The sequence below is a fragment of the Aegilops tauschii genome, chromosome 5 (assembly GCF_002575655.3).
Source record: "Aegilops tauschii subsp. strangulata cultivar AL8/78 chromosome 5, Aet v6.0, whole genome shotgun sequence".
Lineage (NCBI taxonomy): Eukaryota > Viridiplantae > Streptophyta > Magnoliopsida > Poales > Poaceae > Aegilops > Aegilops tauschii.
Genome location: NC_053039.3, coordinates 510,112,410 through 510,133,729, shown reverse-complemented (window position 1 = coordinate 510,133,729; position 21,320 = coordinate 510,112,410). Strand labels below are relative to the sequence as shown.

The 21,320-nt window shown below is 43.3% G+C and overlaps 5 protein-coding genes and 1 pseudogene across 5 annotated transcripts; all 6 read right to left on the bottom strand.

Moving 5' to 3' along the window:
* Positions 1 to 1,499: 1,499 nt before the first annotated feature.
* LOC109746651 (putative ripening-related protein 4) lies at positions 1,500 to 2,111 on the bottom strand. Its single transcript, XM_073498698.1, has 2 exons — positions 2,032 to 2,111; positions 1,500 to 1,977 (listed from the first exon to the last, which is right to left on the bottom strand). The coding sequence occupies exons 1-2, from the start codon at positions 2,109 to 2,111 to the stop codon at positions 1,500 to 1,502; spliced, it is 558 nt and encodes a 185-aa protein (XP_073354799.1).
* A 1,868-nt stretch (positions 2,112 to 3,979) lies between these two features.
* LOC141022445 (putative ripening-related protein 4) lies at positions 3,980 to 4,591 on the bottom strand. The gene is made up of 2 exons (XM_073498699.1): positions 4,512 to 4,591; positions 3,980 to 4,457 (listed from the first exon to the last, which is right to left on the bottom strand). Exons 1-2 carry the CDS (start codon positions 4,589 to 4,591, stop codon positions 3,980 to 3,982), a joined length of 558 nt encoding a protein of 185 aa, XP_073354800.1.
* Positions 4,592 to 5,767: 1,176 nt separating this feature from the next.
* On the bottom strand, positions 5,768 to 7,080 carry LOC109746650 (putative ripening-related protein 4). The gene is made up of 2 exons (XM_073498697.1): positions 6,548 to 7,080; positions 5,768 to 5,952 (listed from the first exon to the last, which is right to left on the bottom strand). The coding sequence occupies exons 1-2, from the start codon at positions 7,078 to 7,080 to the stop codon at positions 5,838 to 5,840; spliced, it is 648 nt and encodes a 215-aa protein (XP_073354798.1). The 3' UTR covers positions 5,768 to 5,837.
* Positions 7,081 to 8,923: 1,843 nt separating this feature from the next.
* LOC141020575 (putative ripening-related protein 4) lies at positions 8,924 to 9,535 on the bottom strand. Its single transcript, XM_073498696.1, has 2 exons — positions 9,456 to 9,535; positions 8,924 to 9,401 (listed from the first exon to the last, which is right to left on the bottom strand). The coding sequence occupies exons 1-2, from the start codon at positions 9,533 to 9,535 to the stop codon at positions 8,924 to 8,926; spliced, it is 558 nt and encodes a 185-aa protein (XP_073354797.1).
* A 1,822-nt stretch (positions 9,536 to 11,357) lies between these two features.
* LOC109746649 (putative ripening-related protein 4) lies at positions 11,358 to 11,970 on the bottom strand (annotated as a pseudogene).
* Positions 11,971 to 13,829: 1,859 nt separating this feature from the next.
* LOC109746648 (putative ripening-related protein 4) lies at positions 13,830 to 14,441 on the bottom strand. The gene has a single exon (XM_020305763.1). It carries the CDS (start codon positions 14,439 to 14,441, stop codon positions 13,830 to 13,832), a length of 612 nt encoding a protein of 203 aa, XP_020161352.1.
* Positions 14,442 to 21,320: the final 6,879 nt, after the last annotated feature.

Genomic DNA, 21,320 nt, shown 5'->3' with positions numbered 1-21,320 from the left:
ATGTACGTTTCCTACTTGTATTATATCTGGGGGATGGAAGCCGCCAAGATTAAGGTCTAGCTCGGTAACATCAGAATAATATAAAGATAGATTGAATTGTTACAAATGTAACTCACTTGTGATTAACCTTGTATCTAGTTTTTCTTGTAATTTTCTATTTGGTGTTACTCAAAGCGCTTTGTAATTCCAGCAGCTACCTTCCACGCCCTTCTCTATACCAGGTGTTTTTTGGGAGGCACCGAAAGAATCGGTTTTTGGAAAAACTCATAAATCTCGGTATTTTACCGCCCATAGAATTCAAATGAATTTTGTATTCTATTTTATTGGGTATAAATATAAGTATGTAACCTGTAAATCATCAAATATGGTAGAGCATGCCCTGCTGGGAAATACCCTTTAGTTCGTGGGTGTATATACACCTCACATAGAAAATAATAATGATATTAATAAGTCACAAAAGTTTGGAATTTTTTTCGCAATAAATTTGACTTTCTTTTGCACTAATTGTGTCTCTTTCTTTGGTTTTGCAACCAACGGATGGTTGGTGTTCTGCAACCTTCGGGCTTATAACAACTGGGCGTGCAACAAATATTTTTAAAGAGCCGCCTTCTTTGTTTCACTGAATGGAATTTTGGCATGGAGCTTCCACTAATAGTCATTTGTGAATAACCGAGTGAATGAAATTCACGGGAAAGTAGTGCAACTAACTAACTAGTTTATACTATCCGTATGAGTGACATACGTTTCCAAATTTCTTATATTACATATGGGATGGAATCCACCAAGATTAAGGTGTAGCTCGGCAACATCAAAGTAAATACACCACTGGATTAAATTATTACATATGTAACGCACTAGAGTTTCCCTTTGTATATTCACTGGCAATTTGTTGTTTCGTGGTACTCAAAACGCTTTTTAATTTCAACATCTCCATCCACATCGTTTAGGGTTATCTCTTTTCTTAATACTGGTGTTTCTTTCCAGGAGGCACTGAAAGAACCGATTCTAGGAACAACTCAAAATGCATCGAGTTTTACCGCCCGAAGAATTCAATGTTTTTGTGTATAAATAGTGAAATATATGTCTATGACCAGCATAACATCACATATGGTAGTCTGTGTGTGTTTGTGTGTGTGTGTACTCAGTCATATATGCAAGGTCTTGTTGAACTAAAAATTGATGTATTTGCCAATTTCATTTCATATTGTACCCAAACTGGGAAAATACATAAATCTCAAAAAATATTAAATACACGTAAATAATACATATAGCACGGAAACAAGGTAAATACATAAATCAAGAAAAATATAATATACATGTGAATCGTAAATATAGCACCGAGACAGGACAAATACATAAAGTTGTGAAAATATCAAATACAAGCGAGTGGTGGCTTATTTTAATTAGCAGCGACTCCACCACCAAGAGAACAACGCACACATCTACGTTTGCGCATGTCTGCGTGTACATAGCTTAATGCAAGGCCTTAATGGCATAGCTCACACATCAGACCAAGTGATCTTGAACACTCCAATCTCCTCCTTGAGCCTCAACGCCTTCCACACGGCCGGTGACGCGTCTACGTCGTTGTATGGGCACGGTGGCTCGAAGTTGTGCTCGGCGTCGCAGCCGTACACCGAGTCACACTCATCGACGACCTTGGCCAGCACGGCACGCCCGTTCCCGTTGATGCGGATCATCTTGTTGCACCTGCGCTTGCCGTCCAGGCGCAGCCACCCCGTGGACAGCGCCACCACCAGCTCGGTGTCCTTGTGGAAGCGGTTGTCGCAGAACGATTTGCCGCCGCCGTCTCCACCTCGTGCGAAGCTGTTCAGAGTTAGGATCGCCGGCGTGTCGGCCGACACCGGGGGCGAGCACCTGAATTGCGGGTAGCGGTGACCGTCTTTACAGCAGACCGAGCCGTGATCCCTGTTGCAGTCGTCGGATTTGCCATGCAGGAAGCCACTGATGTGGCACCTGCCGCGAAGATGTTTGGTCTCTGTAGTAACGTTCGCGCTGCTGCCCACAGACACGGAGACACCATGGACGCGGAGCTGTGACAGGAACATCACAAGAGCAAACATAGCTAATAGCTTCTTCAAGTTAGCCATGTCTGTGAGGTACTCACCTTGCTTGCAAATCTGCAATTTGTTCTTGTGCGTTTGTGAGGATATATTGGTTGATCCATGTTCTTTATATAGGGCCCAAGCCCCAAGGAACAACAACTGGGTTATCTAAGTCAGTCTCATTTCTTCGGTTTTGTAACCCAGAGATGGTTGATGTTCTGCAACCTTCGGGCTTGTAACATTTGGGCGTGCAACATATACTTTTAAACAACCGTCTCTTCTTTATTTTGTTGAATGAACTTTTGGCATGGAGCTTCAATTAATAGTCGAGGTGGAGACATGCCTGAACGTACGAGTGAATGACATGCACAGTGAAGTAGTGCAAGTAACTAGTTGAGACTATCTATATCAAGTGTGATGTACGTTTCCTACTTGTATTATATCTGGGGGATGGAAGCCGCCAAGATTAAGGTCTAGCTCGGTAACATCAGAATAATATAAAGATAGATTGAATTGTTACAAATGTAACTCACTTGTGATTAACCTTGTATCTAGTTTTTCTTGTAATTTTCTATTTGGTGTTACTCAAAGCGCTTTGTAATTCCAGCAGCTACCTTCCACGCCCTTCTCTATACCAGGTGTTTTTTGGGAGGCACCGAAAGAATCGGTTTTTGGAAAAACTCATAAATCTCGGTATTTTACCGCCCATAGAATTCAAATGAATTTTGTATTCTATTTTATTGGGTATAAATATAAGTATGTAACCTGTAAATCATCAAATATGGTAGAGCATGCCCTGGTGGGAAATACCCTTTAGTTCGTGGGTGTATATACACCTCACATAGAAAATAATAATGATATTAATAAGTCACAAAAGTTTGGAATTTTTTTTGCAATAAATTTGACTTTCTTTTGCACTAATTGTGTCTCTTTCTTTGGTTTTGCAACCAACAGATGGTTGGTGTTCTGCAACCTTCGGGCTTATAACAATTGGGCGTGCAACAAATATTTTTAAAGAGCCGCCTTCTTTGTTTCACCTAATGGAATTTTGGCATGGAGCTTCCACTAATAGTCATTTTTGAATAACCGAATGAATGAAATTCACGGGAAAGTAGTGCAACTAACTAACTAGTTTATATATCCGTATGAGTGACATACGTTTCCAAATTTCTTATATTATATATGGGATGGAATACACCAAGATTAAGGTGTAGCTCGGCAACATCAAAGTAATACACCACCGGATTAAATTATTACAGATGTAACGCACTAGAGTTTCCCTTTGTATATTCACTGGCAATTTGTTGTTTCGTGGTAGTCAAAGCGCTTTTTAATTTCAACATCTCCATCCACATCGTTTAGGGTTCTCTCTGTTCTTGATACTGGTGTTTCTTTCCAGGAGGCACTGAAAGAACCGATTCTAGGAACAACTCAAAAATCATCGAGTTTTACCGCCCGAATAATTCAATGTTTTTTTTATAAATATTGAAATATATGTCTATGACCAGCATAACATCACATATGGTAGTCTGTGTGTGTTTGTGTGTGTGTGTACTCAGTCATATATGCAAGGTCTTGTTGAACTAAAAATTGATGTATTTGCCAATTTCATTTCATATTGTACCCAAACTGGGCAAATACATAAACCTCAAAAAAAATTAAATACACATAAATAATACATATAGCACGGAAACAAGGTAAATACATAAATCAAGAAAAATATCATATACATGTGAATCGTAAATATAGCACCGAGACAGGACAAATACATAAAGTTGTGAAAATATCAAATACAAGCGAGTGGTGGCTTATTTTAATTAGCAGCGACTCCACCACCAAGAGAACAACGCACACATCTACGTTTGCGCATGTCTGCGTGTACATAGCTTAATGCAAGGCCTTAATGGCATAGCTCACACATCAGACCAAGTGATCTTGAACACTCCAATCTCCTCCTTGAGCCTCAACGCCTTCCACACGGCCGGTGACGCGTCTACGTCGTTGTATGGGCACGGTGGCTCGAAGTTGTGCTCGGCGTCGCAGCCGTACACCGAGTCACACTCATCGACGACCTTGGCCAGCACGGCACGCCCGTTCCCGTTGATGCGGATCATCTTGTTGCACCTGCGCTTGCCGTCCAGGCGCAGCCACCCCGTGGACAGCGCCACCACCAGCTCGGTGTCCTTGTGGAAGCGGTTGTCGCAGAACGATTTGCCGCCGCCGTCTCCACCTCGTGCGAAGCTGTTCAGAGTTAGGATCGCCGGCGTGTCGGCCGACACCGGGGGCGAGCACCTGAATTGCGGGTAGCGGTGACCGTCTTTACAGCAGACCGAGCCGTGATCCCTGTTGCAGTCGTCGGATTTGCCATGCAGGAAGCCACTGATGTGGCACCTGCCGCGAAGATGTTTGGTCTCTGTAGTAACGTTCGCGCTGCTGCCCACAGACACGGAGACACCATGGACGCGGAGCTGTGACAGGAACATCACAAGAGCAAACATAGCTAATAGCTTCTTCAAGTTAGCCATGTCTGTGAGGTACTCACGTTGCTTGCAAATCTGCAATTTGTTCTTGTGCGTTTGTGAGGATATATTGGTTGATCCATGTTCTTTATATAGGGCCCAAGCCCCAAGGAACAACAACTGGGTTATCTAAGTCAGTCTCATTTCTTCGGTTTTGTAACCCAGAGATGGTTGATGTTCTGCAACCTTCGGGCTTGTAACATTTGGGCGTGCAACATATACTTTTAAACAACCGTCTCTTCTTTATTTTGTTGAATGAACTTTTGGCATGGAGCTTCAATTAATAGTCGAGGTGGAGACATGCGTGAACGTACGAGTGAATGACATGCACAGTGAAGTAGTGTAAGTAACTAGTTTAGACTATCTATATCAAGAGTGATGTACGTTTCCTACTTGTATTATATCTGGGGGATGGAAGCCGCCAAGATTAAGGTCTAGCTCGGTAACATCAGAATAATATAAAGATAGATTGAATTGTTACAAATGTAACTCACTTGTGATTAACCTTGTATCTAGTTTTTTTTGTAATTTTCTATTTGGTGTTACTCAAAGCGCTTTGTAATTCCAGCAGCTACCTTCCACGCCCTTCTCCATATCAGGTGCTTTTTGGGAGGCACCGAAAGAATCGGTTTTTGGAAAAACTCAGAAATCTCGGTATTTTACCACCCATAGAATTCAAATGAATTTTGTATTCTATTTTATTGGGTATAAATATAAGTATGTAACCTGTAAATCATCAAATATGGTAGAGCATGCCCTGGTCGGAAATACCCTTTAGTTCGTGGGTGTATATACACCTCACATAGAAAATAATAATGATATTAATAAGTCACAAAAGTTTGGTATTTTCTTTGCAATAAATTTGACTTTCTTTTGCACTAATTGTGTCCCTTTCTTTGGTTATGCAACCAACAGATGGTTGGTGTTCTGCAACCTTCGGGCTTATAACAACTGGGCGTGCAACAAATATTTTTAAAGAGCCGCCTTCTTTGTTTCACTGAAAGGAATTTTGGCATGGAGCTTCCACTAATAGTCATTTTTGAATAACCAAATGAATGAAATTCACGGGAAAGTAGTGCAACTAACTAACTAGTTTATACTATCCGTATGAGTGACATTCGTTTCCAAATTTCTTATATGATATATGGGATGGAATACACCAAGATTAAGGTGTAGCTCGGCAACATCGAAGTAATACACCACCGGATTAAATTATTGCAGATGTAACGCACTAGAGTTTCCCTTTGTATATTCACTGGCAATTTGTTGTTTCGTGGTACTCAAAGTGCTTTTTAATTTCACCATCTCCATCCAGATCGTTGAGGGTTCTCTTTTTTCTTAATACTGGTGTTTCTTTCCAGGAGGCACTGAAAGAACCGATTCTGGGAACAACTCAAAAATCATCGAGTTTTACCGCCCGAAGAATTCAATGTTTTTGTGTATAAATAGTGAAATATATGTCTATGACCAGCATAACATCACATATGGTAGTGTGTGTGTGTGTGTGTGTTTGTGTGTGTGTGTGTACTCAGTCATATATGCATGGTCTTGTTGAACTAAAACTTGATGTATTTGCCAATTTCATTTCATATTGTACCCAAACTGGGCAAATACATAAATCTCAAAAAAAATTAAATACACATAAATAATACATATAGCACGGAAACAAGGTAAATACATAAATCAAGAAAAATATCATATACATGTGAATCGTAAATATAGCACCGAGACAGGACAAATACATAAAGTTCTGAAAATATCAAATACAAGCGAGTGGTGGCTTATTTTAATTAGCAACGACTCCACCACGAAGAGAACAACGCACACATCTACGTTTCCGCATGTCTGCGTGTACATAGCTTAATGCAAGGTCTTAATGGCATAGCTCACACATCAGACCAAGTGATCTTGAACACTCCAATCTCCTCCTTGAGCCTCAACGCCTTCCACACGGCCGGTGACGCGTCTACATCGTTGTATGGGCACGGTGGCTCGAAGTTGTGCTCGGTGTCACAGCCGTACACCGAGTCACACTCATCGACGACCTTGGCCAGCACGGCACGCTCGTTCCCGTTGATGCGGATCATCTTGTTGCACCTGCGCTTGCCGTCTAGGCGCAGCCACCCCGTGGACAGCGCCACCACCATCCCGGTGTCCTTGTGGAAGCGGTTGTCGCAAAACAATTTGCCGCCGCTGTCTCCACCTCGTGCGAAGCTATTCAGAATTAGGATCGCCGGCGTGTCGGCCGACACCGGGGGCGAGCACCTGAATTGCGGGTAGCGGTGACCGTCTTTATAGCAGACCGAGCCGTGATCCCTGTTGCAGTCGCCGGATTTGCCATGGAGGAAGCCACTGATGTGGCACCTGCCGCGGAGATGTTTGTTCTCTGTAGTAACGTTCGCACTGCTGCCCACGGACACAGAGACACCATGGATGCGGAGCTGTGACAGGAACATCACGAGGGCAAATATTAATAGCTTCTTCAAGTTAGGCATGTCTGTGAGGTACTCACGTTGCTTGCAAATCTGCAATTTGTGCTTGTGCGTTTGTGAGGATATATTGGTTGATCCATGTTCTTTATATAGGGCCCAAGCCCAAAGGAACAACAACTGGGTTATCTAATTCATTCTCGTTTCTTCGGTTTTGTAACCCAGAGATGGTTGATGTTCTGCAACCTTCGGGCTTGTAACATTTGGGCATGCAACATATACTTTTAAAATACCTTCTCTTCTTTATTTTAGTGAATGAACTTTTGGCATGGAGCTTCCATTAATAGTCGAGGTGGAGACATGCACAGTGAAGTAGTGTAAGTAACTAGTTGAGACTATCTGTATCAAGAGTGATGTACGTTTCCTACTTGTATTATATCTGGGGAATGGAAGCCGCCAAGATTAAGGTCACGCTCGGTAACATCATAATAATATAAAGATAGATTGAATTGTTACAAATGTAACTCACTTGTGATTAACCTTGTATCTAATTTTTCTTGTAATTTTCTATCTGGTGTTACTCAAATCTCTTTGTAATTCCAGTAGCTACCTTCCACGCCCTTCTCCATACCAGGTGTTTTTTTGGGAGGCACCGAAAGAATCGGTTTTTGGAAAAACTCAGAAATCTCGGTATTTTACCGCCCATAGAATTCAAATGAATTTTGTATTCTATTTTATTGGGTATAAATATAAGTATGTAACCTGTAAATCATCAAATATGGTAGTGCATGCCTTGATGGGAAATACGCTTTAGTTCGTGGGTGTATATACACCTCACATAGAAAATAATAATGGTATTAATAAGTCACAAAAGTTTGGAATTTTTTTTACATTCAATTTGACTTTCTTTTGCACTAATTGAGTCTCTTTCTTTGGTTTTGCAACCAACAGATGGTTGCTGTTCTGCAACCTTCGGGCTTATAACAATTGGGCGTGCAACAAATATTTTTAATCGGCCACCTTCTTTGTTTCACTGAATGGAATTTTGGCATGGAGCTTCCACTAATAATCTTTGGTGAATAACCGAGTGAATGAAATTCACGGGAAAGTAGTGCAACTAACTAACTAGTTTATACTATCCGTATGAGTGACATACGTTTTCAAATTTCTTATATTATAAATTGGATGGAATCAACCAAGATTAAGGTGTAGCTCGGCACCATCAAAGTAATACACCACCGGATTAAATTATTACAGATGTAATGCACTAGAGTTTCCCTTTGTATATTCACTGGCAATTTGTTGTTTCGTGGTACTCAAAGCGCTTTTTAATTTCACCATCTCCATCCACATCGTTTAGAGTTCTCTTTTTTCTTAATACTGGTGTTTCTTTCCAGGAGGCGCTGAAAAAACCGATTCTAGGAACAACTCAAAAATCATCGAGTTTTACCGCCCGAAGAATTCAATGTTTTTGTGTATAAATAGTGAAATATATGTCTATGACCAGCATAACATCACATATGGTAGTGTGTGTGTGTTTGTGTGTGTGTGTACTCAGTCATATATGCAAGGTCTTGTTGAACTAAAAATTGATGTATTTGCCAATTTCATTTCATATTGTACCCAAACTGGGCAAATACATAAATCCCAAAAAATATTAAATACACGTAAATAATACATATAGCACGGTAACAACGTAAATACATAAATCAAGAAAAATATCATATACTTGTGAATTGTAAATATAGCACCGAGACAGGACAAATACATAAAGTTGTGAAAATATCAAATACAAGCGAGTGGTCGCTTATTTTAATTAGCAGCAACTCCACCAAGAGAACAACGCACACATCTACGTTTCCGCATGTCTGCGTGTACATAGCTTAATGCAAGGTCTTCATGGCATAGCTCACACATCAGACCAAGTGATCTTGAACACTCCAATCTCCTCCTTGAGCCCCAGCGCCTTCCACACGGCCGGTGACGCGTCTACGTCGTTGTATGGGCACGGTGGCTCGAAGTTGTGCTCGGCGTCGCAGCCGTACACCGAGTCACACTCATCGACGACCTTGGCCAGCACGGCACGCCCGTTCCCGTTGATGCGGATCATCTTGTTGCACCTGCGCTTGCCGTCCAGGCGCAGCCACCCCGTGGACAGCGCCACCACCAGCTCGGTGTCCTTGTAGAAGCGGTTGTCGCAGAACGATTTTCCACCGCCGTTTCCACCTCGTGCGAAGCTGTTCAGAGTTAGGATCGCCGGCGTGTCAGCCGACACCGGGGGCGAGCACCTGAATTGCGGGTAGCGGTGACCGTCTTTACAGCAGACCGAGCCGTGATCCCTGTTGCAGTCGCCGGATTTGCCATCCAGGAAGCCACTGATGTGGCACCTGCCGCGAAGATGTTTGGTCTCTGTAGTAACGTTCGCGCTGCTGCCCACAGACATGGAGACACCATGGACGCGGAGCTGTGACAGGAACATCACGAGAGCAAACATAGCTAATAGCTTCTTCAAGTTAGGCATGTCTGTGAGGTACTCACGTTGCTTGCAAATCTGCAATTTGTGCTTGTGCGTTTGTGAGGATATATTGGTTGATCCATGTTCTTTATATAGGGCCTAAGCCACAAGGAACAACAACTGGGTTATCTAATTCAGTCTCATTTCTTCGGTTTTGTAACCCAGAGATGGTTGATGTTCGGCTACCTTCGGGCTTGTAACATTTGGGCGTGCAACATATACTTTTAAACAACCGCCTCTTCTTTATTTTGTTGAATGAACTTTTGGCATGGAGCTTCCATTAACAGTCGAGGTGGAGACATGCATGAACGTACGAGTGAATGACATGCACAGTGAAGTAGTGTAAGTAACTAGTTGAGACTATCTGTATCAAGAGTGATGTACGTTTCCTAGTTGTATTATATCTTGGGATGGAAGCCGCCAAGATTAAGGTCAAGCTCGGTAACATCAGAATAATATAAAGATAGATTCAATTGTTACAAATGTAACTCACTTGTGATTAACCTTGTATCTTATTTTTCTTGTAATTTTCTATCTGGTGTTACTCAAAGCGCTTTGTAATTCCAGCAGCTACCTTCCACACCCTTCTCCATACCAGGTGTTTTTTTGGGAGGCACCGAAAGAATCGGTTTTTGGAAAAACTCATAAATCTCGGTATTTTACCGCCCATAGAATTCAAATGAATTTTGTATTCTATTTTATTGGGTATAAATATAAGTATGTAACCTGTAAATCATCAAATATGGTAGAGCATTCCCTGGTGGGAAATACGCTTTAGTTCGTGGGTGTATATACACCTCACATAGAAAATAATAATGATATTAATAAGTCACAAAAGTTCGGAATTTTTTTCACATTAAATTTGACTTTCTTTTGCACTAATTGAGTCTCTTTCTTTGGTTTTGCAACCAACAGATGGTTGGTGTTCTGCAACCTTCGGGCATATAACAACTGGGCGTGCAACAAATATTTTTAAAGAACCGCCTTCTTTGTTTCACTGACTGGAATTTTGGCATGGAGCTTCCACTAATAGTCATTTGTAGTTTATACTATCCGTATGAGTGACATACGTTTTCAAATTTTTATATAATATATGGGATGGAATCCACCAGGATTAAGGTGTAGCTCGGCAACATCAAAGTAATACACCACCGGATTAAATTATTACAGATGTAACGCACTAGAGTTTCCCTTTGTATATTCACAGGCAATTTGTTGTTTCGTTGTACTCAAAGCGCTTTTTAATTTCAGCATCTCCATCCACATCGTTTAGGGTTCTCTTTTTTCTTAATACTGGTGTTTCTTTCCAGGAGGCACTGAAAGAACCGATTCTAGGAACAACTCAAAAGTCATCGAGTTTTACCGCCCGAATAATTCAATGTTTTCGTGTATAAATAGTGAAATATATGTCTATGACCAGCATAACATCACATATGGTAGTGTGTGCGTGTCTGTTTGTGTGTGTGTACTCAAGTCATATATGCAAGGTCTTGTTGAACTAAAAATTGATGTATTTTCCAATTTCATTTCATATTGTACCCAAACTGGGCAAATACATAAATCTCAAAAAATATTAAATACACCTAAATAATACATATAGCACGGAAAAGGGGTAAATACATAAATCAAGAAAAATATCATATACATGTGAATCATAAATATAGCACCGAGACAAGACAAATATATAAAGTTGTGAAAATATCAAATACAAGCGAGTGGTGGCTTATTTTAATTAGCAGCAACTCCACCACCAAGAGAACAACGCACACATCTAGGTTTCCGCATGTCTGCGTGTACATAGCTTAATGCAAGGTCTTCATGGCATAGCTCACACATCAGACCAAGTGATCTTGAACACTCCAATCTCCTCCTTGAGCCCCAGCGCCTTCAACACGGCCGGCGACGCGTCTACGTCGTTGTATGGGCACGGTGGCTCGAAGTTGTGCTCGGCGTCGCAGCCGTACACCGAGTCACACTCATCGACGACCTTGGCGAGCACGGCACGCCCGTTCCCGTTGATGCGGATCATCTTGTTGCACCTGCGCTTGCCGTCCAGGCGCAGCCACCCCGTGGACAGCGCCACCACCATCTCGGTGTCCTTGTGGAAGCGGTTGTCGCAGAACGATTTGCCGCCGCCGTCTCCACCTCGTGCGAAGCTGTTTAGAGTTAGGATCGCCGGAGTATCGGCCGACACCGGGGGGTGAGCACCTGAATTGCGGGTAGCGGTGACCGTCTTTACAGCAGACCGAGCCGTGATCCCTGTTGCAGTCGCCGGATTTGCCATGCAGGAAGCCACTGATGTGGCACCTGCCGCGAAGATGTTTGGTCTCTGTAGTAACGTTCGCGCTGCTGCCCACAGACACGGAGACACCGTGGACGCAGAGCTGTGACAGGAACATCACGAGAGCAAACATAGCTAATAGCTTCTTCAAGTTAGCCATGTCTGTGAGGTACTCACCTTGCTTGCAAATCTGCAATTTGTGCTTGTGCATTTGTGAGGATATATTGGTTGATCCATGTTCTTTATATAGGGCCCAAGCCCCAAGGAACAGCTAATTCACTCTCATTTCTTCGGTTTTGTAACCCAGAGATGGTTGATGTTCGTCAACCTTCGGGCTTGTAACATGTGGGCGTGCAACATATACTTTTAAACAACCGTCTCTTCTTTCGTTTAGTGAATCAACTTTTGGCATGGAGCTTCCATTAATAGTCGAGGTGGATACATGCGTGAACATCCCAGTGAATGCCATGCACAGTAAAGCAGTGTAAGTAACTAGTGGAGACTATCTGTATCAAGAGTGATGTACGTTTCCTACTTGTATTATATCTAGGGATGGAAGCCGCCAAGATTAAGGTCTAGCTCGGTAACATCAGAATGACATAAAGATAGATTGAATTGTTACAAATGTAACTCACTTGTGATTAACCTTGTATCCAATTTTTCTTGTAATTTTCTAATTGGTGTTACTCAAAGGGCTTTGTAATTCCAGCAGCTACCTTCCACGCCCTTCTCCATACCAGGTGTTTTTTTGGGAGGCACCGAAAGAATCGGTTTTTGGAAAAACTCAGAAATCTCGGTATTTTACCGCCCATAGAATTCAAATGAATTTTGAATTCTATTTTATTGGGTATAAATATAAGTATGTTACCTGTAAATCATCAAATATGGTAGAGCATGCCCTGGTGGGAAATACCCCTTAGTTCGTGGGTGTATATACACCTCACATAGAAAATAATAATGATATTAAGAAGTCACAAAAGTTTGGATTTTTTTTACAACATATTTGAATTTCTTTTGCACTAATTGAGTCTCTTTCTTTGGTTTTGCAACCAACAGATGGTTGGTGTTCTGCAACCTTCGGGCTTATAACAAATGGGCGTGCAACAAATATTTTTAAACAACCGCCTTCTTTGTTTCACCGAATGAAATTTTCGCATGGAGCTTCCACTAATAGTCATTTGTGAATAACCGAGTGAATGAAATTCACGGGAAAGTAGTGCAACTAACTTACTAGTTTATACTATCCGTAGGAGTGACATACGTTTCCAAATTTCTTATAATATATATGGGATGGAATCCACCAAGATTAAGGTGTAGCTCGGCAACATCAAAGTAATACACCACCGGATTAAATTATTACAGATGTAACGCACTAGAGTTTCCCTTTGTATATTCACTGGCAATTTGTTGTTTCATGGTACTGAAAGCGCTTTTTAATTTCACCATCTCCATCCACATCGTTTAGGGTTCTCTTTTTTCTTAATACTGGTGTTTCTTTCCAGGAGGCGCTGAAAGAACCGATTCTAGGAACAGCTCAAAAATCATCGAGTTTTACCGCCCGAAGAATTCAATGTTTTTGTGTATAAATAGTGAAATATATGTCTATGACGAGCATAACATCACATATGGTAGTGTGTGCGTGTGTATGAGTGCGTGTGTACTGAATCATGTATGCAAGGTCTTGTTGAACTAAAAATTGATGTATTTGCCAATGTCATTTCATATTGTACCCAAACTGGGCGAGTACATAAATCTCAAAAAATATTAAATACACGTATATAATACATATAGCACGGAAACAAGGTAAATACATAAATCAAGAAAAATATCATATACATGTGAATCATAAATATAGCACAGAGACAGGACAAATATATAAAGTTGTGAAAATATCAAATACATGCGAGTGGTGGCTTATTTTAATTAGCAGCAACTCCACCACCAAGAGAACAACGCACACATCTACGTTTCCGCATATCTGCGTGTACATAGCTTAATGCAAGGTCTTCATGGCATAACTCACACATCAGACCAAGTGATCTTGAACACTCCAATCTCCTCCTTGAGCCCCAGCGCCTTCCACACGGCCGGTGACGCGTCTACGACGTTGTATGGGCACGGTGGCTCGAAGTTGTGCTCGGCGTCGCAGCCGTACACCGAGTCACACTCATCGGCGACCTTGGCTAGCACGGCACGCCCGTTCCCGTTGATGCGGATCATCTTGTTGAACCTGCGCTTGCCGTCCAGGCGCAGCCACCCCGTGGACAGCGCCACCACCAGCTCGGTGTCCTTGTGGAAGCGGTTGTCGCAGAACGATTTTCCGCCGCCGTCTCCACCTCGTGCGAAGCTGTTTAGAGTTAGGATCGCAGGCGTATCGGCCGACCCCGGGGGTGAGCACCTGAATTGCGGGTAGCGGTGACCGTCTTTACAGCAGACCGAGCCGTGATCCCTGTTGCAGTCGCCGTATTTGCCATGCAGGAAGCCATTGATGTGGCACCTGCCGCGAAGATGCTTGGTCTCTGTAGTAACGTTCGCGTTGCTGCCCACAGACACGGAGACACCATGGACGCGGAGCTGTGACAGGAACATCACGAGAGCAAACATAGCTAATAGCTTCTTCAAGTTAGCCATGTCTATGAGGTACTCACGTTGCTTGCAAATCTGCAATTTGTGCTTGTGCGTTTGTGAGGATATATTGGTTGATCCATGTTCTTTATATAGGGCCCAAGCCCCAAGGAACAGCTAATTCAGTCTCATTTCTTCGGTCTTGTAACCCAGAGATGGTTGATGTTCTGCAACCTTCGGGCTTGTAACATTTGGGCGTGCACCATATACTTTTAAACAACCGTCTCTTCTTTAGTTTAGTGAATGAACTTTTGGCACGGAGCTTTCATTAATAGTCGAGGTGGATACATGCGTGAACATCCGAGTGAATGACATGCACAGTGAAGTAGTGTAAGTAACTAGTTGAGACTATCTGTATCAAGAGTGATGTACGTTTCCTACTTGTATTATATCTTGGGATGGAAGCCACCAAGATTAAGGTCTAGCTCGGTAACATCAGAATGACATAAAGATAGATTGAATTGTTACAAATGTAACTTACTTGTGATTAACCTTGTACCCAATTTTTCTTGTAATTTTCTATTTGGTGTTACTCAAAGGGCTTTGTAATTCCAACAGCTACCTTCCACGCCCTTCTCCATACCAGGTGTTTTTTGGGAGGCACCGAAAGAATCGGTTTTTGGAAAAACTCAGAAATCTCGGTATTTTACCGCCCATAGAATTCAAATGAATTTTGAATTCTATTTTATTGGGTATAAATATAAGTATGTAACCTGTAAATCATCAAATATGGTAGAGCATGCCCTGGTGGGAAATACCCTTTAGTTCGTGGGTGTATATACACCTCACATAGAAAATAATAATGATATTAATAAGTCACAAAAGTTTGGATATTTTTACAATATATTTGAATTTCTTTTGCACTAATTGAGGATGTTTGGTCTCTGTAGTAACGTTCGCGCTGCTGCCCACAGACACGGAGACACCATGGACGCGGAGCTGTGACAGGAACATCACGAGAGCAAATATTAATAGCTTCTTCAAGTTAGCCATGTATGTGAGGATATATTAGTTGATCCATGTTCTTTATATAGGGCCCAAGCCCCAAGGAACATCAACTGTTCATCCAACTGGATTATCTAATTCAGTCTCGTTTCTTCGGTTTTGTAACCCAGAGATGGTTGATGTTCTGCAACCTTCGGCCTTGTAACATTTGGGCGTGCAACATATACCTTTAAACAACTGTCAGTCTTTATTTAGTGAATGAACTTTTGGCATGGATCATCCATTAATAGTCGAGGTGGAGACATGCGTGAACATCCGAGTGAATGACATGCACAGTGAAGTAGTGTAAGTAACTAGTTTATCACTAGTAGGAAAAGGGGCTTTTACCCCGGTTCATAAGGGCCTTTAGTCCCGGTTCAGGAACCGGGACTAAAGGGTCGTTACTAATGCCCTAGCCCTTTAATCCCGGTTCTTACACGAACCGGGACTAAAGGCCGTCCACGTGGCCGGTGCGGGGAGCCCAGGCAGGAGGGCCTTTGGTCTCGGTTGGTGCCACCAACCGGGACCAATAGGCATCCACGCGTCAGCACCTGGCAGGAGCTGACGTTTTTGTTTTTTTTCAAAGGGGGTGGTTTAGGGGTTTTGGGGGGTTAATTTAGGTGTTTCATATATTGTGTTAGCTAGCTAATTAATAGAGAGAAGTGTCCTCTCTTATCCCCGTGCTTGGTCGACGCTACATACTATATACGTATGGAGAGGAGTAGACACGCTAGCTAGTAATCAAATGAAGGAAACAGAAGATCGTCATGAACATATGCATACAGAGAGAAGTGATATCGACCACCTCTCCTTCTCCGAGATATTGGTCGAACAACAAGTTCTCGTATATCTATCCGACACTACCGGCTACATATATACAATAATTATCTCTTACAATACAATCTCCTAATTATATTGTAGGAACACAGGGTCCACATAGTATTCTCCGTTTTCAGCGATCACGTGGTCAAGGAAGAATGCCGCCAATTCCTCTTGAATTCCTAGCATACGATCTTCTGCTAGGAGTTGATCCCGCTTCCGAAAAATCTAATTTGAAGAAGGGGGTCAATACATATATATATGAATAAATGAAACTCAACACAAATGATGGTAATAAAATAAAATTGTGAATATTATTGCTTACGCACTTCATATTGTTCTTCAGTGGAGCCCCACTCACAGGTATGGTAGCGGATGGACTCGCAAACGTAGTATCCACAGTAATTATTCCCGGGTTGCTGCCACAACCACTTTACAAGAAACAGAGGTCAATCAAACTGATAAGCAAGCATGCTAAATGGTATTGATCAAACTAGCGCTGAATCACTAGGAGATGCGCGGAACATGCTACTATAGTACTTACTTTCGGGTGTCTAAATTGCAGCTGGTTCGGCAGTCCCAGGGCTTTTGAGGTGAATTTTCTCCAAACCCTGCCAGACAAAGAAAACAATTACTTGATATCAGGAAATGAACAAAGTTGCTGATATGGTGGATAATGATCAATTTAACTTACTTCTGGAGCATTTGAGTCATGTTCGCATAGTCCTGAGGATCTTTTCGTCTCGAGTCTAAGACGGTTACTACTCCCGGCTCAAGCTTAATCTCTAGGAGAATATAGTGGAAGCTGCGCATGCATGCATAAGTCATCAATTACATTACCATAACCTGGACTAATAAGGGAAACCGAATATGCAGAAGACAGTAACACTCACTTGAAGTTGTAAGGAAAGAGTATTATATCTTTGTTTTGATTTAATACCAACGATTGGCCTCGGCTTCTTTGGGATGTTTTTCAACCGTATATGCATCTATGTGATTTGTGTTGATGAACCCAATATCACCGATTGTCTTTTCTTCAATTCGGCGATCTTCAATCTGCATAATATAGTGAGGATAAGTATAAATACATGCAATGAAAGAGCTGACCTATATAGAGAGACTTAATGACAAAAGTAGTACTACTTACAGACAGTAGCAAGTGATCGTTGTTTTATCGAGGGACTTTAGATTGTAAAACTGGAAGAAATCCTCAAATGGAACATTCAGCAGTTCAATTCCAACGAGGTCATGCTCCGGTTTAACTCTCAGCGTCAAAGTACTCATCCCATCAGACTCTCTGCAGGTTTTCATGTACCAATCATGTAGTCTTCGCATCATCGTGCTTAGAGAACTGACATCTTTGACGAGAGGCTTCCCGTAATGGTATTTGTGGTTGTCCACCTCCATGATTTCATAATGTACATCGTCGGGCAGGTAATCTCCAAGATTGCTATAACCGGGCACCATACCCGGATCATTAGCGACGATGTCTTTTGACACCTTGAGCAGGGGGCACAATTGGTTCGCTTGTTCGCCGAGCTGGGCAATTTTTTTCCCAGCTCGTCGTTCTTTCATCCTTTTATCACTGACAGTACTTCCCGACCGCTCCGCTTCGGCATATGCCTTTCCAAGAACGCGCTCATAGTTGCCTCTTGGCGGAGACTTTGGTGGTTTTGTCAGGGCAGCCAGAGTGCGCTTTGCTTTCACCGGATCTACCTTCTCCTCCGGGCATGTTTCTTTGCTTTGACCCCTTCAAAGAAGTTCTTCACTTCGGCTCGCACGATCTTCGCGTTCTCCTCCTCGGTCCTCTCATATGGTCACTTCTCTGGAGTCTTCAGAGAAGGACCGAATCTGTATTGCCTCCCGCCTCTGGCAGCTATACTGCTAGACGCCGGCAGAGCGGACGGAGCGGCTGCGGCTGTCTTCTTTCCTTGCTTACGAGGCAGAGGAGAAGGACTACGACGCGCCGGAGCAGCCACAGCGGCGGCGGGTCTCTTCCGCCCTTGCTGACGAGGCGGAGAAGGAGGAGGCTGGCTACTCTGGCGCGCCGGCGCTGGCGGAGAAGGAGGCGAAGTGCCGCCACGCGCCGTAGAAGGAGGTTGAGTGCCCTGATCACTCGCCGGAGGAGGAGGCGGAGTGCCCTTACTCGCCGGAGCCGTCCAGTTCGGAAGCTTGATGAGCTCCTTCCGCCATAGGCATGGAGTCCTCAGAGCTAAACCCAGCCGAGTCTCCCCTTCACCGGTAGGGTGGTCAAGCTGGAGGTCCTCAAATCCCTCCGTTATTTCATCCACCATCACCCTAGCATATCCTTCTGGAATCGGCCGGCAGTGGTAGGTTGCGCCGGGTTCAGTAGGTAAAACAGAGCCAACAGCCGCCTTGACTTTCAAGTTCTGCCATTCCGCCATAAGGTGGCAATGTTGAGACTCCGTGATAGCATCCACGGGGTAGCTAGGAGTAGCCGCATGCTCTAGCTGAGGCAGCTCGGTGGAAGCCACACTGCTTCTACGCTGAGATGGCGGTGTAGCTTCGGGGGCAGTTTCGGCATCTCTATTGCCGTCTCGTTCCTCTAGCACTTGAACCCTTTCACGCAGACGCTGAATTTGGATCTGCTCCACTTTTTTCCTCCTCTCCTGGGTTTTGTAACCGCCCGCGTCCGGAAAACCAGCCTTCCACGGAACGGAGCCTGGCGTGCCTCGTGTCCGTCCAGGGTGCTCAGGATTCCCGAGGGCCATTGTGAGCTCGTCGTTCTCTCTGTCTGGAACGAACGTCCCTTGCTGCGCTGCATCGATATAGTGCTTAAGCTTCTTGACGGGTATTGCAAGTTGCTCGTCCGTCCAATGACACCTCCCTGATACAGGGTCCAAGGTTCCGCCAGCCCCGAAGAACCAAGTCCGGCAACGGTCTGGCCAGTTCATTGTCTCTGGTTCGATCCCTTTATCAAGCAGATCCCTCTCAGACTTGGCCCACTTAGGCCGGGCTTTGAGGTAGCCACCTAACCCCGTGCGATGGTGAAGCTTCTTCTTCGCAGCATTCTGCTTGTTTGTCGCTGACATCTTCTTACTCTTTTCCGATGTCTTGTGGGCCACAAATGCGGGCCAGTGATCTCTGATCTTCTCATACCGGCCGACGAATTCTGGTGTCTCTTCTTTGTCGACAAATGTTTTCAGCTCATTCTTCCACCTCCTGAATAGGTCTGCCATCTTCTTAAGAGCATGAGACTTGATTAATCGCTCTATAACTGGCTTCTCCGGATCCTCCTCTGGCGGTAGGGTGAAATTTGCCTTCAGCTCAGTCCAAAGATCATCTTTCTGCATATCATTGACATAAGACACCTCAGGGTCTTCCTTCTTAGGCTTATACCATTGGCGGATGCTGATCGGGATCTTGTCCCTAACTAGAACCCCGCACTGAGCAGCAAAAGCATCCTTTGTCCGGAGGGGTTCAATCGGTTGGCCGTCGCGCGCGATTGCTGTGATCTCAAACCTTTCATCCGAGCGCAACTTTCTCTTCGGGCCTCGTCTCTTTACCGCAGTTGTGCTCGATCCGGAGGGCTAGAAAAAAGAAGAAAGACGAGTGTTAATTAATATGTGTACATACCAAAACAATGAATGCATCAATTAGCTAGTCAGCACAGGCTTAACTAATATATTTACCTGGCCGGACTCTGTTCGGTCACCGGAGCCGTCACCATGGGCTCCTTCTTGCACCAGCATTGGGTCACCGGAGCCATCATAATCATGTCTTTCCTCCTCCACTCTTCGATCACCACAGCCTGCTTCTTCACCCTGTTCTTCCAGACCATCATTGTCGTTAAGATACGACAAGATATCACCTCCGGCTAAGATTATGTCCCCCAACACATCTTCTGCTTGCTCATCTCGTCCGTGCTCCATTGTTTATGCAAATATTACAACATGGCAATTATTACACAAACATGACAGCAGGTGGATATATTAGTGCAAACGTAGATCTAGCTTATTCCGGGTTTGGGGTGGCCTAGGCAACCTTCAAGGGTAGGGGCGCGGCGGGAGGGGGTAGGAGACCGACATCTTTTTTTTCTAGGGTTTGGGTGTCCTCGAGAGTTTTGGTCGAGCGAGAGGGCCGGGGTGGTGCTCCCGTGGTATAAGTTATCACGGTCGAGAGGGGGTATATATATCGACCGTCCATCATGTCGAAGTTATCTGGGAGGGAGTTATATATATCGACAACGACGACATACATACACGGGAAAATATTGTTATCGGGGAGGGGGTATATATCGACCCCCCCACGTGTTGAAGTTATCGGGAGGGGGTTTTATATCGACAACGACGACATACATACACGGGAAAATAATGTTATCGAGGAGGGGGTATATCGACCCCCCTCGTGTTGAAGTTATCCCCCCTCGTGTTGAAGTTATCGGGAGGGGGTAATATCGACAACGACAACATACATACACGGGAAAATAATGTTATCGGGGAGGGGGTATATCGACCCCGCCCCCACGTATTGAAGTTATCAGGAGGGGGTTATATCGACAATGACGACATATATACACGTGAAAATAATGTTATCGGGGAGGGGGTATATCGACCCCCCTCGTGTTGAAGTTATCGGGAGGGGTATATATCGACGACGACAGACCCGATAAAACATAAGAAAATGAAGAAGAAATAAAAAGAGGAGAGAAGAAGAAAGGAATAGAGGAGAGGATTGAAGAAAAAAAAAGAAAAAAAGAAGAAGAAAAAAAGAGGAGAAGAAGAAAGGAATAGAGGAGAAGAAGAAAAAATAGAATATTTTCTATTTTTTCTTCTTCTCCTCTATTCCTTTCTTCTTCTCCTCTTCTTTTTCTTCTTTTTTCCTCTTCTTATTTATATCTCCTCTTCTTCCTCTCCTCTTCTTCTTTCTTTCCTCTTCTTATTTTCTTCTTTCCTATCCTTCTTTTTCTTCTTCTTCCCTTCCTAGCTAGATATATAAAACTTTTCTAAAATTGTAACTTTTGCATATATAAAACTTTTCCATGTGGATCATCATTTCTCATATATATCGAATATATATCCATTGTCATATATAAAAACTTTCTATATATGAACAAAAAAC

Excerpts from the sequence above, each read along its gene's own strand:
- LOC109746651 (XM_073498698.1), bottom strand. The coding sequence starts at position 2,111 with ATGGCTAACTTGAAGAAGCTATTAGCTATGTTTGCTCTTGTGATGTTC. Across the intron at positions 1,978-2,031 it reads CGCGTCCATGGTGTCTCCGT|GTGCCACATCAGTGGCTTCC; the intron begins GTCTGTGGGCAG and ends TCTTCGCGGCAG.
- LOC141022445 (XM_073498699.1), bottom strand. The coding sequence starts at position 4,591 with ATGGCTAACTTGAAGAAGCTATTAGCTATGTTTGCTCTTGTGATGTTC. Across the intron at positions 4,458-4,511 it reads CGCGTCCATGGTGTCTCCGT|GTGCCACATCAGTGGCTTCC; the intron begins GTCTGTGGGCAG and ends TCTTCGCGGCAG.
- LOC109746650 (XM_073498697.1), bottom strand. The coding sequence starts at position 7,080 with ATGCCTAACTTGAAGAAGCTATTAATATTTGCCCTCGTGATGTTCCTG. Across the intron at positions 5,953-6,547 it reads CCATACAACGATGTAGACGC|TGCCTCCTGGAAAGAAACAC; the intron begins GTCACCGGCCGT and ends CGGTTCTTTCAG.
- LOC141020575 (XM_073498696.1), bottom strand. The coding sequence starts at position 9,535 with ATGCCTAACTTGAAGAAGCTATTAGCTATGTTTGCTCTCGTGATGTTC. Across the intron at positions 9,402-9,455 it reads CGCGTCCATGGTGTCTCCAT|GTGCCACATCAGTGGCTTCC; the intron begins GTCTGTGGGCAG and ends TCTTCGCGGCAG.
- LOC109746648 (XM_020305763.1), bottom strand. The coding sequence starts at position 14,441 with ATGGCTAACTTGAAGAAGCTATTAGCTATGTTTGCTCTCGTGATGTTC.